The 17,585-nt window shown below is 40.3% G+C and overlaps 1 protein-coding gene across 2 annotated transcripts in view; it reads left to right on the plus strand.

Annotated features, from left to right (window-relative positions):
• The first annotated feature begins 493 nt into the window (after positions 1-493).
• bahcc1b (BAH domain and coiled-coil containing 1b) overlaps positions 494-17,585 on the plus strand; it is an 81,198-nt gene continuing 64,106 nt past the window's right edge. Inside the window, exons 1-2 of one of the 2 annotated variants that reach the window (XM_058620257.1) lie at positions 494-980; positions 13,934-14,270. In XM_058620257.1, the coding sequence (XP_058476240.1) occupies positions 14,099-14,270 (172 nt within the window). In that variant the 5' untranslated portion in view covers positions 494-980; positions 13,934-14,098. Of the gene's footprint in view, positions 981-10,093; positions 10,502-13,933; positions 14,271-17,585 lie in introns of those variants that run through there. The other variant, XM_058620256.1, reaches the window with a different exon arrangement.

Here is a 17,585-nt window from a genome sequence, read left to right on the forward strand (position 1 = left end):
ACAGGCAGTTTAGTGTTGGAGACGCTGGAGCAGACGCACGAGAAACCTCTGGACATCAGAGCTCACTGATGTACGCAGTGTCGGTGAATACTGTTATTATTTACAAAGTTTAAACCGCCTCTAATTACGGTTCTTCTAATTCTTCTTCTTTTTTTTTTTTACAAACACTGTACAATATAAACACAAAAGTCAAAGTTTTCTTTACGCACGGATGAGTTTGGAACACGTGGTGCGTAAACGGAAGAAACGTTGGGCCTCTTACAGTTGACTCCGATTAACACTTGTGTTGGTTTGGAGGAAGTGAGGGACAAATGTAACGGATATCAGACAGGATACATGTGTATCATCATCATCATCATCATCATCATCCTCCTCCTCAACCTCTTCAGCCTTTACGCACAGATCCTGTTCGGCACAATCACAAATGTAAATGCAGCTGCAGGAAACGATGTGGATGCAAGTGTGTTTGTGTGTGTGACAGCAATCTCAAAAAACGTATAGACCAGACGCAGTGTGTGTGTGTGTGTGGTGACTAACTCGCCCGCGTGCTTACATGATTTTTGTCCGCTTTCCCTTGATTTACAGAATAAAACATAGAAAAGGGAAGACGGTGTTTCTCTCCATCGATTTTCTGTTTGATGTCAACTACACTATGTGTGTGTGCGCGTGACAAGGAGATAGAGTGTGTGTGTGTGTGTGTGTGTGAGAGAGAGAGAGAGAGAGAGAGAGAGGACGCGTCATCCAGACATAAAAACTGCCATTAAACGGTGCAGCCTCGCGGAGACTCTCGCGTCCACAGACCGTGTGTGTACTCGGGGAAAACCCCTTCGCGTGGATATAAACGCAGCAGTGGAGTCCACGCGGCGCGCGCGTCACTTTGGAGACGAGTTTTATTTTGTTTGTTTTGTTTTTTATAAAATCAAATTTGCATACACTGTATAGATAAATTGACGCGCTTTATGGACACACTTCTTTTATAGGTAGGTGTTTTATTTTAAAATAATGTGTGTGTGTGTATATATATATACATATATATATATACATACGTATATATATACATACGTATATATATATATATACGTATATATATATATATACATACGTATATATATATATACGTATATATATATATATACACATATACATATATGTCCTTGCATTTTATGAATGCGTTTTGGGGATTGACTGAAACAGTTTTTATTAATTTACTTACTTACATATTTATTTGTATTTAGGGACATTAATTGGTGCCATTCGCAAAAAAATAAACGCATGGAAAGTTTGTGCGTAATTCCTCTCGGGCGCAGCCGAGTGTTTGTGTTTGTCTTGAGGATTTTAAATATATGACTGAGTGTGTAGTTAATGTATAAGAAGAGGGCGAGTGGTCAGCTGGGGGCCACATAAGGGGCACGCGCGCGCACATGCAAGATGAGCCAACCATGAGAAGTTTGTGTTTGTGAGATTATAGTGAGTTACACATTGTGTGTGAAGATTATCGGGTTGTTGTTTCTCTCTCTCTCTCTCTCTCTCTATCTCTCTCTCTCTCTCTCTCTTACACACACGTATACAATTGTGTGTGTTTTCTCACTTATTTAAAGAAGTGGTCATAAAGACAGAGTTAATCGATACATTGATTCAGATGTGGAGTCTTTTCAAACATTAACAGCAGATAAACCTGCCCCATTAGTCATTACCCCGCACACACTCACCTACACACGCACTGACCACTTTATTAGGTACACATGTGGTGTGAGAGGTGGCCTTTTTCTGGATTAACGCTGCCTCTCTATAATTTTTTGAACCATTCTAGTCGTTCTCCTCTGACCTTTAGCACCAAAAAGATAATTTCACACAGAGACAATAATAATTTTATAGAAATTGTATCTTTTTTTGGATCATTCTGCGTAAAACCGTGCCACTGCTGTGCGTAAATGTCCCAGTGGATGAGTATTTTCTGTCACTTTCTAAATCATCTTTCTGTTTCATTCCGATGCTCAGTTTAATCTTCAGTCTTTGTGCCTACATGCACTATCTTGCAGTCACGTGATTGGCTGATTGGATATTTGCGTTAAAAAAGGCAGTTGTACAGGTGTACCTAATAAAGTGGCCGGTGTAAGTGTGTGTATGTACTGTTTGTCGCAGACTCGCAGTCACATGAGACTAATTGAGGCAGAATCGTGCTTCATGTCCTCGAGTCACGTCAGACATAGTTCCCTCACTCACTCACACACTCACAAACACAGGGAGATGAACACATTAGCTACAGCAAAAGAAAATAAACGTGTAGGTGTAAAAGTTCAGCAGCTCAGTCATTGAACAACTGCTTTACAGTTTATTTACTATGCACTACCAACAATATATATTTTTTACAGGCTAGATTAATTCCGTAAAATTAAAATATTACAATTAGTTGTGAGATTAAATAAACTTATTAAAAGCTGCGATTTTCAGTTTGGCAACTTTTTGAATAATTTTTTCTGGTAAAAAGTTCAACTTAATGGTTTAGACTTCTTTTTTAATCTCTTTATATATTAAATAAAGAGATAATTATTGTAATTATACTATATTTTAATCCATGTTTAAATGTATATATATATATATATATATATATATATATATATACACACATATATATGCAGTATGTATATATATATGTGTATACATATATATTATTATTATTATTATTATAATAAATATTTGTACTATAGTTGTGGCGTCAAAAACATACAAGATGCATTCAGTGAAATCTGTAAATATAATAATTTATTGTTATATTTGTATATAGAAGGGATACTGCTGTTGTTTTCTTGACAATTACCCTCATTATTATTAACTTCAGTCCAGAATGTAGTACTTTCTTGTGATGTGTTCAGGTGCATCATTTAAACTCTTGGCCAAATATTAATATAAATGTTGTTGTTCTTGCAGTCGACTGCTGTCGGTGACTGTTTCAAAGACATTTGTTCTAAAAAAAAAATAAAGAGATTGAATTACTTGAATAGTTGAGTGATGAATTGCAGAGAGGTCACGTGACCTGTTGACCCCATGACCCTCGGCAGAGCAGTAGTTGCACTGTGGTTGCAGTTTGGTTTAAAACAGAGGCTTTCCAATGAAACGATACAACTTTGACGTTGTTCTTTATTAAAACACACACAAAATATGTCTTTCCTGTGTGTGTGTGTGCGTGTGTGTGTCAGACGCTGTTGCGTCACACACTTCAAACGCATGCTGCGTTTAATGCCATTGTTTGCGTTGTGTGTGAGTGATATCAACATTTCTGTTGCTGTTATGATTTAATTCTCCTTTTTGTTTGGATAAAAAAACTACATGTGAGCTTATACAGCGCGCGCGCACACACACACACAGGCAGACATGGTTATGGCACAGCTCGGCACGCAATGGCTGTTTATGTTCAAATGCTAATTAAAGCCTCCACCTGCATGTTTTTGATGGCCCATAAATAGACGCTGGTGCTTTCATGTCATCCATACACTTCTGGTTGGTGGCGGTGGTTACAGCCGGAAATATGGCGGCCCAGTGACAGGTACTAATTTGGTGCCCAAGTCATCATCATCATCACCTTCTTCTTCTTCGCCTTCCTCCATCATGCTCTTGATCTAAAGGTGTCCACAGAGTGACATCACAGTTTCCCTTCTTCAATTCTGTCATTTAGAAGAGAAAGATTCTTTTCCCCTCCCTTTTTTCCAAAACCATTTTCTAAACTCCTCTGCAGACCATCTTAATTTTGTCGGGACCATTAGTTGAAGCAGCAGTGACGTGCCTAGGGATTTCGGGGGCTAGCGGCCTAAGGAGAAAATAGGGCACCCTTCATAAGTACAGTGGCTAATTACCAATTTAATTCAGTATTTGTTTTATTTCAACAACCGTACACTCGTGCAGCTGTTTCATCGGCTCTTGTTAAACAGGTTTCTTCAAAAACACTTAACAAATTTAACTTGAATTTGAAGTGTTTTAGTAACACTTAAAGAGTATGAGATAGTCTTTAGGACCAAATACACTCTGAAATAGTAACTGTGGCTATTTTACCAATACTTTTACACAAACAGAGTTAAATACACCCTAAATAGTGTTAAATTTAAGTCTTTACATAAAAGCATTAAATGCACCATAGAGTAGCGTTAAATTTAACTATTCTACCAATACTTTCACACAAAGAGAGTTAAATACACCCTAGAATAGAGTTAAATGTATGTATTTTACGATACATTACACAAAAGCATTAAGTACACCATAGAATAGAGGTAAAGTGTATCATAAGTGTATTTGGTCCCAGTTGGAACTAATGTTATGTTGAAATTACATTATTACACTGACACTATGAGTGCCATTAGAATGAAATAAACCTTGTGTTTTAGAGGAGGCCCGTTTACCTGCTCAGAGGGTAAAAGTGCAGGTGACTGGTAACTGTGTGCGTTCATGGATCATAGCAGTGAGAAGGTCAACTCCTGACTTCATCCTGTCTTTTTACGCAGCCACGAGAACAAAACAAACAAACAAGGTTTGTGAACGACTAACACGCCCACAGAGCGCGCGCACGCTGGACGCACCAGCCTTCGTTTTTCATAAAAAACAAAAAACAAAAACACACCACCCAAAAACATTGGCAGCGCCACACCTCGTACTTCAACGCGTCTCTATTGTCTGTGTGGAAACTCTCATCAGAAGATATATGCTGAGGAGAGGATGGCTGCCCTGCGTGGAGTGGAGTAGAGTGGAGTAGAGGGTGGGGAGTGGGGGACTCCTCCCGTGGAGACAGCAGCCTCTCCATTTGGACTTCATTTAAAAACCAGCGTCGCCAATGTGTTTCCCGTTGACTGTGAATGGCTTCTCTTTTAATGTGGTCCCATTTAGACGCTCGCGAGTTTATTCAGTTAATGTCACGGACGCATAACTCACTTCATCTTCCTGTTTCATCCTGTTTTCATCCTGTTCCACCGCGCGTAAACACCTTATTTACCTTCGCCTTCTTTTTCTGGAAAATGTCCCGCTGAACTCTACATTATGTATAAATGAGATGGTGCACTTTATTTAGTTAAAAAAGAGATGGATTTCACACACACACGCACACACTCACGGGGAGAGAACCTGCCTCGGCTGCGTGTGCGCGCAAGAGGAGCTTCACGGGATGTGTGGCCTCCTCCCAGCGGAGGAAGCGGAGGAAGACTCGTGCACACACACACGCACACACGCACACCGGGGTCCAGAGTGAGGGAAGAAGAGAGAGAGAGAGAGAGAGAGAGAGAGAAAAGGAAGGAGGGGGGGAAGGTGGAAAGTGTCAGTCAGGAACGCTTCATTGCTCGAGGACAATCCGCGAGCAGGACCGGTCTGTTTCAAGAGCAATCAGTCAATCCGCATTAATTACCCCGCGCCCCCCAACCCCCACCTAACGCACACGTACACAAACACACACGCACGCACACTGTTAAGGTCTCTCATTGATTTCCATTCATTTTTGGACACAGACTAAACAAAAGCCCTGTATCCCTAACCTTAACCATAACTAACTAGTTAATAACCTATAACCATATGAGCCCTAAACTTCTTCTCCCTCATTAGGACCAGGTTTTGGTCTCCACGGGGACTATACTGGTCCTGACAAGGTCAGTGTTTATGGCAGGGGGGGAAAAAGTCCTTAAGAGGAAACAAATACAAGAACACACACACACACAGCACTGGCACACAGACAGGAGGCTGGTGTGTGTGTGTGCGTGTGTGTGTGTTTAGAGTGAGAGAAAAGGATAACACACACGCGCGCACGCACACATACACACACGCCCAGCCCACCCCCCTCCTTTAAGTGAAAAAGAACCAATAAAAATCAAGCTATAAAGGGCTTTTCCTTGTCACTAAATAAATTAAATGCAGATTTCTGTTATAAGTGGTGGACACCCCCACCCCCTCCAACCCTCACCCCCCCCACTCTCAAACACACACACTTGTGAGCAGCAGAACAGGATTCTTTATTGTTCCTCTTCTGTCATTAGTGCTGAGGAGGACAACAGAGAACAGAGGAACCAAGACATTTTATAATGCGTAAATATACACTATATATGTGTGTACTATATGTTAGTATATGGTCATATAGGTTTTAGACGCATCCCTAGAATCAGATTATTTCATTATAAGGCACATCCCATTTAAAAAAGTTATAAATCTGTCGTCTATACTAATGTTGCACAAATCAATGTAAATCCTATAGATTTGTATATGAATGAATATGAAACAGTGGGTTGAGAGTTTCCACTTTGACCACAGAGAGAAACACAAACTGCTGGAAGTGTGCGTATGCATGCCTGTGTGTGTGTGTGTGTGTGTGATGCAGCAGGCTGCTGTGTAAATAGGAGACGAGGCCATAACGATTATCTAATTACAGATGTGATAAATCTGCTCCTCAGCTTTGGCCTTATTTGATTTGAACTGTGTTCGTATCAATTAATTTCACCTCGGTGTGTGTGTGTGTGTGTTTATGATGTACAGTATCTGCTGCAGTCACAGCATCATCATCATCATCTTTGTCTTTGTCCAGCAGTAACGTGAAGTAAAGTAAAGTGAAGCTAGTAGTGATTTAAATATGTATTTAATACATGTGTTAAACTAGATTCATGCTAAATTAAAAATAGATTATATTTTAAATAACAGAAATTAACAATAATATTCTTTATATAGAGCTGTATTGCATACGCCCTTGTGTATTTATTATACATATAGATACATACACATGCCATATACATATATTATCTACAATTATATCTATATTTATTTCTTTTTAAATATTACAATTTCCATATTTTGTCATTTTGCACTGATTATTTACACTGATTTATTTTTTAATGACCATAAACTCTTCTACATTTACCTCTTCAGAAACGACACATGCTTTTTAAACTTTTTATATATATATATATTTTCTAACATACATGGTTTTATACAAAATAAAACCAAATCTTCCAATTTTTAAAAAAAAAATGAACTATTGTCCTCACATGCATGCAGCTCTTGCTTCTCACTCACTGTGATAAATCTTCCTTATTATAATAATTGTTATTATTGTTATTGTTATAATTATAACTGACCTACCGTTTGAGCTGCTGCGCGAGAGCGGAAATGTCCACTTAATTATGGAGCAATAAAAAAACAGAAAAGTTTCAGGACGACGTTTTCAGGCGAAGCCGCGCGACAAAAGCCGAGTCCTACCGAAGCTCTCACTCTGTAACATGTGAGCTGAGAACATGAGAGAAACCTGTTACATATATATGTACACATACATATATATATATATGTATATATAATTGTATAAATGTGTGTGAGTCTCGCTCTTTTTTCTCTCCTTTGTCGTGGAAACTTTTCTCTCTCGGTGCCTGCGTGGAAAGAACACGGCAGCGGCAGCAGCAGCAGCAGCCGTCTGTCTTTCCTCTTCTTCTTCTCCTTCTTCTCCTCCATTTTCCAAACACAAACTTGTTATTGCACCATTCCGTGAATCTCTCGCCTCTGCATTTGATACAACATGTAATCCCCCCCCCCCCCCTCTCTCTCTCTCGCTCTATCTCTCTCTCTGTATCTCGCGCAGACCGTATTCCCTTTGATTTAGTCACTCTTGACTCTCCTTTTGCTCTGGGGCCATCGGGGTTCTCGGCAGGGGGGGCGCCTTGAAACCGCCCCTGCTTATCTCCTTTCATCGTTCGGCGCGGGGCCGCCTTGAAACCGCGGGGGCAGTAATTGCTTTTTTCAGGCAGCCCAGTGCGGACTGGCCAGCAGCCAATCAGAGCCTTGTTTACACTCGGTGATTGACAGCGTTCTGGCCGCCCGCCAGCCAATCAGTGGCATCGTAGAGAATCCAAGTTTTAACCCTTTACCTCCACATATAAACAAACCCCTATCATATATATATAGATAAATATATAGATATGTATATACTGTAATAATGTGGAAACCTAAACAAATGAAATTTATTCAACCTGAAGTTAACATGAATATTAAGAGAATTTGCTAAATTTAGGTTAAATGAACTTAATTCAGTGAAGTGTTACCAATGACAGTAGTAGCTATATTCACTGTAAAACTAGCAACATATATGTGTATATGTTTGTGTGTGTATATATATAATGTATGTTTTTTATTATATTATTCTTATATTGTCAACTTTTATATAAAAAGGTTGACAAAATTAAAAAGCTTAAAACTTGAACTTAAGTTATAACTTTATATAACCATAAATAAAATGGTTGCTAAACTAAAGAAATATGTTAAATGACTCAATTCAATTTAATTTTACATTAAAGTTATTTTACCCAAGTTACTCTAACAACAAATACTGGAATTAATAAAAACAGTTACCAAAAACAAATGAATGAAAATGAATTAAGTTCATTCAAGTAAACCTGAATTTTAAGAGGATTTGCTAAATTTAGGTTGAATGAACCTAATTAACTGAGTTAAGTGTTACCAGTTAAAGTAGTAAGGTTTATATTCACTGTAAAAAAAACAACTAGTAGCACACATTAATAAAAAAGTAACGTTTAAATTACTTAATTAAACTGCAGTGTACATTAAACTTATTTTAACCAAGTTAACTTAACATCAAATACTATAGTAGATGTTTGAGTTGAGCAAACTTATATACTGTATATATGTACGTATATGTACCATATATGTACTGTAAAAAGAAAATGGTTCAACAAACTTAAAAAAACACATTTGTCAACGCGCACATTAATTCAAAGTTCATTCAAACTAAATGTATATTTTATAAAATGTGTGTGTGTATGTATGTGTATGTATATATATATATATATACACACACACATGCTAATCCTATCCTTCCACTTTTAATTGGCTAAATTAGTGAACCATGTATAAGGATAACACTGAAGACAGTAATGCTTTCAAATTACGCACTGATTCAATTTGTCTGTGTGTGTGTTTGTTTGTGTGTGTGTGTGAAGGGTAAACACAACAGTAGAAAACCCAAAAATAACCACCTTAACACAGAGTTGAGTTACCTCATTGTTCAAAAATGACAAACAAAAAAAAACAAACAACGCTAAACTAACCTTTTACTCTTTCTGTTTCTAATGCCATTATTCCTTTAAATATGTGTCATCATCCTGGAATAAGTGATGAGATCACAGAGTAAACTTTAGCTGTGTCAACAAATACAAGTTCATCATCTTTCTTTACAGAAAATGACATTTAAATGTTAACACCTACATGGATGAAGTTCAAACCACTCAACCAAAGTGAGTAAATTATCATCCATATAATAGAATTTCTTCATTTAACTTAATGTGCATATAGGCCCTAAAACTTTCCCTTATGTTTATATAGTTCAGCTTAATTTTTATATTCTATTGTTTTATTTAGCTTATACTCATTCAGTAACTCCTTTTCTCATCTCATTTAATCAGTTTTAATCTCCAACACTCCAAATCACCAAAGTCAATTCCTTATTCGTTGATGAACAGATTCAGAGTCTGGCTGTTTGTACATACATATATAAAAAAGAGAAAATATAGAAGAAGAAGAAGAAGAAGAAGAAGAAGAAGGAGAAGGAAAAAAACCTGTACTTGTCCAATAATTCAGACTCAGATCCTGCTAATAAGGATTTATTTTGGCAAAACACGCGCAGCAGCGAGAGTGAAAAGGGTGGATTTCCCTGAAGGGGCATCAATAAAACTCTCACATCACTGCTGTCACATGGCAAAAAAAAAAAAATAATAACGATACACTCAGTGAGAACACACTCAGCTCCAGCAGTGATGTGGAGGAGCAGGAGTCTCCTGCAGCTCCTCTCCTTTCCTGGCTCCTTCGCATTCGTGCGTAAAAAAAAAAAAGGAAAAAAAAAAGGGGGGAGCTGCAAATCAAACGCGCGCCGTTTCGCTCCGCGGCTCCGGCTGCTCCTCTCATTGGCCGCGAGCTGCAGCCAATAGCTGCGTGTGTTTACCGTTGAAGGGGAGGAGGAGGAGGGTGGGAAGGGAAGGGTGGAGGAGGAGGAGGAAGAAGGGGAGGAGGAGGGGGAGCGCCTCACGGGCACGCTTTCACATTGTCGTTCTCAAACCAGTGGGCCTGCGCGTTCACCTCTTCCACGCACGCGCATACACACATACACTCACTGAGACACACACACACACCTCCTCCTCCTCTCGGCGTGTCTGAGTCTCCGGCTGCATGAACGAGCCCCGATTCACTACAAGCCTGAACTTCTACGCTGCGTCTCAGCCATACCTCCACTGAGAGACTGCACAGCTCAGTCCACAGCTGCAGCAGCAACAGCAGCAATAGCAGCAGCAGCAGCAGCAGCAGCAGCAGCAACAGCAGCAGCAGCAGCAGAGGATGTAATCAATCCCACATGTTTCTGCTCTGCGACTCGGGGATTTTTCACTTTGAATATTTTTGTCTTACTTTCTGTTTTTTTTTTCTTGCTCTCTCTTCTTGTTTCATTCACACCCTGCTCCTCCTGCCATGCACAGGATATAACTTACCAGTAAGTAGCACAATCCTCTCCTACACATTATATGATATATTATATATATAGATTTGTTTTTATACTTCGTGGAGAAGACGATGCTGTAAATTCGTGTGTGTGTTTACAGAAAGGAAAGAACATGAGAGAATAAAAGCGCAAACATGAAAAACGCGCAGCCCTTCCGTGTTGGTTTGTGATTATAATATTTGCGTAAAAGGACATTAAAGGGTAATTTGGTGGATTTTTTTGTTTGTGCTGCTGCTGCTTCTTCTCTGCTCTCTCGGTGTGTATGTGTGTGTGTGTGTGTGTGTGCTCGCTGTGTTGACCTCTCTCCACAGCCAAATCGCTCGTGTGTGTTTCTTATTCATTCAGAGGAGAAAAGGAAAAACACTCGCCTTTCAGCGCCCGCATTTTCATAGATTATAAATTGTAGATTATTTCTTTGTTAGTCTCGTGTTGTATTGTGTGTGTGTGTGTGTTTGAGGGGGAGAAACGTGGTGGGTTTGAAAGCAAACTGCAGTGCGCGCTGTGCTGCTCTCGCTCTCCGCGTATCCCTCAGTGTTCAGGCTGAGCTGACGCCGCTGTGCCGTCACCTCGGCCCGGCTTGTGCCTCTGCTGCGTGTCGGGCATCTGAAAGTCACCGTTTAACGCCTCGCGTCTCACATCTGACTCTGAATTTCATACGTATAATTGTCAAAATGCAATCATTTGGCCTCTAAATCAAAAAAAAAGACAGCAATTTAATACAAAATTTCAACTTAATCTTTGACCCGCACCTTTGCGATTTAATAGAATTCATTGTAAATTACACAAATGTGTATTTTTATTGGTATATTTTTTATTTTTTTATGTATAAATAATACAATTTAGTGGCATTTGTGTGGAGTGAGTGTCATTTTTAGCAGAATTGTCAGTTTTGCTTGGGGGATTTTCTTCTGGCAGTGGAATGACCCTTTGCATGGCAGTGGTGTGTGTGTGTGTGTGTGTGTGTGCGCTCAGTGGGTGTGTATTTGTGTGTGCTCGGTAGGTGTGTATGTGTGTTTGTGTGTGTATAAGGGTTATAAGAGTGTCTGGCTGAAGTGGAAGGAAGTCTGAACCCCACTGCTACACACACACACGCGCGCGCGCGCGCACACACACAGCTCATCCAAATAATAATTTCCCCACAAAAAACAGTTATTTTTGGAGGTTTTTCTTGCTTTTACGCACAGCGTCATCATGGGCCTGTTTGTGTTGCGTGTGTGTGTGTCTGTGTGACTCTTTCTCTCTCTCTGTGATAACACGGGACTTAGATCCAGGTTGTTAAATGTAGTCTGAGTGGCTCTGTGTTGACGCGGGATGTAAACACGGAGGACGTGTGTTTACGGCCCTGAAAATTTTTAAAAACCTATAGACAAACGTCAGAGGCAGATTGGTGTGTGATTGATGTCCCGTACAGAGCAGAGCCATTGTTTCTCACATGCAGCCTGAACATGGGGGACAGTGAGGTGGTGGTGGTGGTGGAGGAGGAGGAGGAGGAAGAAGAGAGTCCATTTTGCTTTCCCAGTGCGCATTTACAGTATCCTCTGCTTCCATATGCCCTCATATGTGTCATCTCAAAATGTTTACATTAAATTATTTCATATTTAGGAATGAAAGAAAGTGGAGATCACTGGGAACATGTTTGGATTTTTGGTGTGTTTTTACGCATGGCTGTGCTTTTACGCACAAGGCTTTACGGTCACTTTCCAAACTTTTTTGAACACAAATGCTGAAAGTCATTGAGCTGCTTTGTGTGTGTGTGTGTGTGTGTGTGTATGTGTGTGTTGTAGGAGACTTGAACCTCTTCCTCCCCAGCTCATACAGCAGCAGCAGCAGCAGCAGCTTATATATATTCTCCTGCACTTCAAATGCGCCTGGTCCACCAGAGCATTTGATATTTTCTTTGTTCCTTTATCGTTGATTCCTGGGAGGTGCTATCAGCATCCACACAGCGCTAGATGGACGTGAAAGGCCTACAGAGCAGAGATGGACTGCTGCTGCTGCTGCTGCTGAGGCGTGTGTATGAGAGAGAGAGTGTGTGTGTGTGTGTGTGTGTGTGTTTGGAGACGGCGTAGAGGCACCCAGCTCTTTCCATATCATATCTGTGTGCGTCACAGGGAGTCCTATTTAAGTAAATGACCTGGGCTGTAAGACATACATATAAAGTCGATGATTTCCGAGTCTATTTCACTGTTTATTGCCGCCTCTCTCTCAGACACACACACACACACACACACTGGGGCATAAAGGTGATTTGATTTGTGTTTGTGATTACACTGAGTCTCTCTCTCTATGTTGTATATGTAGCGGAGATGCATGGCGTTTTTCGCCATTGTCAGGAGGCGAAGGGCCTCTGCTGACGCTGCAGGAGTAAAACTGAAATATCATGTGTCATTAGTATTTTTTATTTTTAAATAATAAGCAACAACAAATAAGAAAAAATCAAACAATAAGAGGTTCAACACAGAGAGTCAGATGTGTGTGTGTGACACCTCCTAATCTTTCCGGTCTCAACGCATTTTTCTTTTAATCTCGGAGATCCTCGCACCGTCAGCACAACGGTGGCGCGCGCAGCAACACGTCCAAAGTAACCTATATAACATTTTATGACACGTGATTGAGGGAAATGATCAAACTTGAATTTACATAAACAACCACACACACATTCACAGAGAATCTGAGCACTTTAAAGGTTTTATGGCGGATTTAAAACGACTGCATTATTACGGATTAAAACAACTTTTGCGCATTTTTACGCACTTTCTGTCCTCCACTGTCTGCTTGTACGGGGTTCTCCGTGGTCCGGCGTGTTTGTGACATACTCCTTGTTCAGTTTCAACACGTCCTTCACCGAGAAACTCTGCGTGTGTGTATGTGTGTGTGTGTGTGTGTGTGTGTGTGTGAGAACTCGTGTGCATCAGTTTCTCAGTACCTGAGCCAAATCTCCTCCACTTTGTCTTTTCCATTCTTTGTCGCTGATTAAAAGAGAAAGATCCCGTGTGCGTTATTGGCACGGTGTTTGGTCACAGGATGAAGAAGAAGAAGAGGAGGAGGAAGAGGAGTAAAGGAGGGTGAAGGACTCGTGCGTTGGTGCCAAATATGTAGAGCAAAGTAAAGTCACTTCAGCCACGTTTTATCTGCAGCGCAGACTTTACTCTCTTTTTCGTGCGTAAAGCGTCACGGGCAAGGACGTAACTGATGGTGTAAAAACTGTTTGTGAATATGGTTTTGTTTTTTCCATGAAATCCATTCAGTTTTATGTTGTAAATGCAGCTTGTTTGTCCAAAAAATATAAGCACCGAGTGTTTCTCTCTCTCTAGATTATATTCTCCTGCTCTACATCCTCTGCTTGGCTCGTGATTATTGACGCGTCTCCCTCTCTCTCTCTCTCTCCCTCTCGCTCTCACTCCCTCCCTCTCTCTTTTGTAGGACATGACGGGGACTCAGTTTCTCTCCTGCAAAGCCAAAACTCCGCTCAATGCGAGGGGAGCCCGAAGTTCATAAAAAGGGATTATTTGCATCTGGGCGCGCGCGGATCGTCGCTGCCTCCGGATTTTACTTTGGATTTTGGGGATTTTATTGCGTCTCGCGGCGATGGATAGCCGAGATTTCGCTCCTCCGCACCACCTCCTGACGGAGCGGAGCGCGCTGGTGCACAGCGCCGCGTCTCGGATGGCGCAAGGCGGCCACGGCTCCGTGCAGCACCCGGCTCACTTCCAACCCGGGAAATACTTCTCACCCCACCTCTCCATGGCACCGCACTCAGGTCAGTGATAAAAGCTGCTTTTCTCTTTCATGTGAATGACAAAGAAAAAAATCGCTTTACTGTCTTTTTGTTCTGAAGCATATGTTCTCCATATTTCAAACTTAGGAAGCTGTTTGGGACGAAGTCGAATTTACAGTGTAAGGAAATCAGCCAGGCACTTTTATTAAAAAAAACAAAACAAAACATTATTTAATGGAGTGTTTATGAACGCTGTGTGTATTCCATAAACATAAATATGTATGCATGCACATATATTTAGTCAGTTTGGTGCTTCAGCCATGCGTAAAAGCGAAAATGGGCCATGAAAACATCAAAGGGGAATTTTAGGAAATTAGATTAACGTGAAATTACGACCTCCTTTTATTCGTTTTTGTTTTAGACTTTTAAATCTGTCAACCATTACAAAAATAAAATAATAATACACACATATATTCCAGGATTATTCTCCTGTATCACGCATGGCTTATATTAGGCGTAATCTTGTCACAGATTTATATGCTTTCATCAATTAGAAAATGTACTAATCGTTGTCATTTGGTTTAATTAATTATAGAGAATTGGGGTAATTCCACTGCTTATATTTCCAATTTGATAACAAATGAGAGGCTGTTGGAGCACGAGCTGCTCCCGGTTTGTGTGCAGCGAGGGGTTGGTGAGGTTGGTGAGGCTCCAGGCAGCACGAAGAGCGCAGGAGCTCTTTGGTTTGGTTCGTTTGCACCGGGGTCGCAGTGGCGGAGAGTGGTGGGGTTGAAGGGTGAAGGGTGGTGGAGGAGGAGGAGGAAGAGGAGGGGGGTGTTGGTGGTAGTGGTGGGGGCTCTGGCTAATAGAGGTGCGGGTAATACCAGAAAATCCGGTTTCTATATTGAGCGGGGACGTGACGGGGTGCGAATGGGTTGACAGTGCATGCATTAGATTTAACAAGTAGCTTTGGTATCCTGTCTCAATAGGGGAGGGGGAAGGGGGGGAAGGTGTGTGTGTGTGTGTGTGTGTGTGTGTGTGTATAAAGAGAAAGAAAGGCTCTGCTCACACACTGTGTATAACTATAATAACTATAACATATATAGTGGACAGACTACATTATCACGTGCCAGATGAAAAAGCTCATTAATGATAACTGGGTTCTTTGTTCAAACCTTTATTCTTCACTCTTGTTTTAAAGGTTTCCTTGTTATTGTTATTTGCGTGTCATTTTTTTCTTCCAGTTTTTCACGCACACATATGAACACTTTCCCTCTGGTGTTTTTGTGCGGAATCCACGTGTCCTCTGCTTCCTGCACTTATTTGAATATTGACGCAGAATTATTTTTTTTAAACCTGCTAACTCATTTAACCTAGAGTTTATCACAGCGTTTCCTTGTTTCCACACCCTTGTTGTTTTATGTTTGTTTGTTTGCAGAAACATATAAATAATTCACTTTGTTAAGAGTTCTGGTTCTGGTCTTGACTCTAGAAACTGGATTAAAATTGATCAGATTTGCGGTTAAACTGCTATAGTTTGGATTATATGTTAATGTAGCCAAGTATGTAAACACCTTTATTTTCTATTACTGTACAATATACTGTATGTAGAACTGATACTACAATATAATATAATTATTTATATACAATTTCATAATTTAGAAATTAATAGAATATATGTATTGTATTGACAGATAGACTCTTCTTTTCTATCACTCTACAGTTATCAATATTTATAATTCTATGTTTTATAGAATTGGTCAAAACATATTGTAAAAAAAATTCTAACAGATAGATATATATAGTTTGTCATATAGAATTTTAATTTAGTAAAAATTTGTAAAAAATATTTTCATATTTTGAATTTCTAAATTCAAATTGGTACAATTTACACGCTGCCATGAAATCCTGCATAGGCAAAAACAAACTGTAAATGTTTTAAAAATGATTTTATACGACTAAACAATTCACACAATTCCAGCTTTACGTTACACAGCGGCCAAATATAATATACAATTACTAAAACTGCGCGCTTTTATTCTACAATTACAAAACATTGTGTGTATTTGACACAACGTTCAGACACACGTCTTAATTTTTGTTTTTAACAATCCTATAACAAACACCACGATTTAAAAAGATTAGACTCCACTTTGATTTATATATATATATTTTTTTCATGTATAATGTTGGAAATAAAACGGCATAGTAATGCACTTCTGATAATACTATTGAAATATATTCAAGAGGGCGTCTCAGTGGGACTGGAGGTGCATGACACTGTGTTGAGATTCCAGATATCCAGACTCTCCATGCATGTCCCTGATGGGCTTTTTGACTGACATGATGGGCATGGAGGATTGTTGTTTTGGAATGGGGGGGCTGGGGTATACACTGGTGTGTGTGTGTGTGTGCTGCAAGGTTAGGATGGGGGTTACCTTTGTGCTCCCTCCCACACCACCACCCCCCTACGTTAGAGATCCAGAACGCTGTATTCCTGGCTCCAGGCCTCGGCACAGGGGGTAAATATCATGTGGGGTCGGCTATGTTGGGGCGTGGGGGGGTGCAGACACACACACACATTCACCTTTTTTTTTTTTTTTTAAAGATATGGGTGTATCACATACACAAAACTTCACAGTAAAAAAATCAAAAAAAAAATCACCCCCTGTTTCTTCATATCCCAGAAAACCTGCAATCCATCAATTTGCCGAAGCCTCTTATTTGGATCAGCATGGTGTCTGCTTGAATATGGTCACGCTTGACAAGGTGATGGAATGACAGACGCATACCAACGCCATAGGACCCCGGCTAACCCCACCCTAACCAACCCCCCCACCCCCATTTTGATAAACCCCCCACAATGATATTACACAGACGTTTAGATTACTGATAGAAGCAGTGGGAAAGCCTTTGTCTCTCTTGTCGTCCCCTCCCTGTTTCTCTGCTTTGCTTTTATTCCACTTTTCTTTTCTTTCTCTATCATGTTAGCCTCTGGGCAGCAGTCATGCAAGTGTGTGTGTGTGTGTGTGTGTGTGATTAAGGTTAGGTTTACCCTGCAGTAGCACAGGTGTGCAGTATTATAGAGGGCGTGGCAGCGCTTGTCACTGAACAGGTGTGTTACTTCCCAGACAGCAGACGGGTTTTGTTTACATGACTGTGTATGTGTGTGTGCGTACTGTGTTACTAGGTCACACACACACGCAGGCAGACGCACACACGCATGGTTTTTTTTCACCTTAAGCTGACTGTGTTTTTATAATAAGCCGCCGCCGTTATGTTTTGCTTGGACCATGATAACCTTTTCGGCTGCTTCTCCTCTTAATCGGCCTCATCTCCACAACCCTTTTTCCCTCT

The sequence above is a fragment of the Solea solea genome, chromosome 21 (genome assembly GCF_958295425.1).
Source record: "Solea solea chromosome 21, fSolSol10.1, whole genome shotgun sequence".
Taxonomy (NCBI): Eukaryota; Metazoa; Chordata; class Actinopteri; order Pleuronectiformes; family Soleidae; genus Solea; species Solea solea.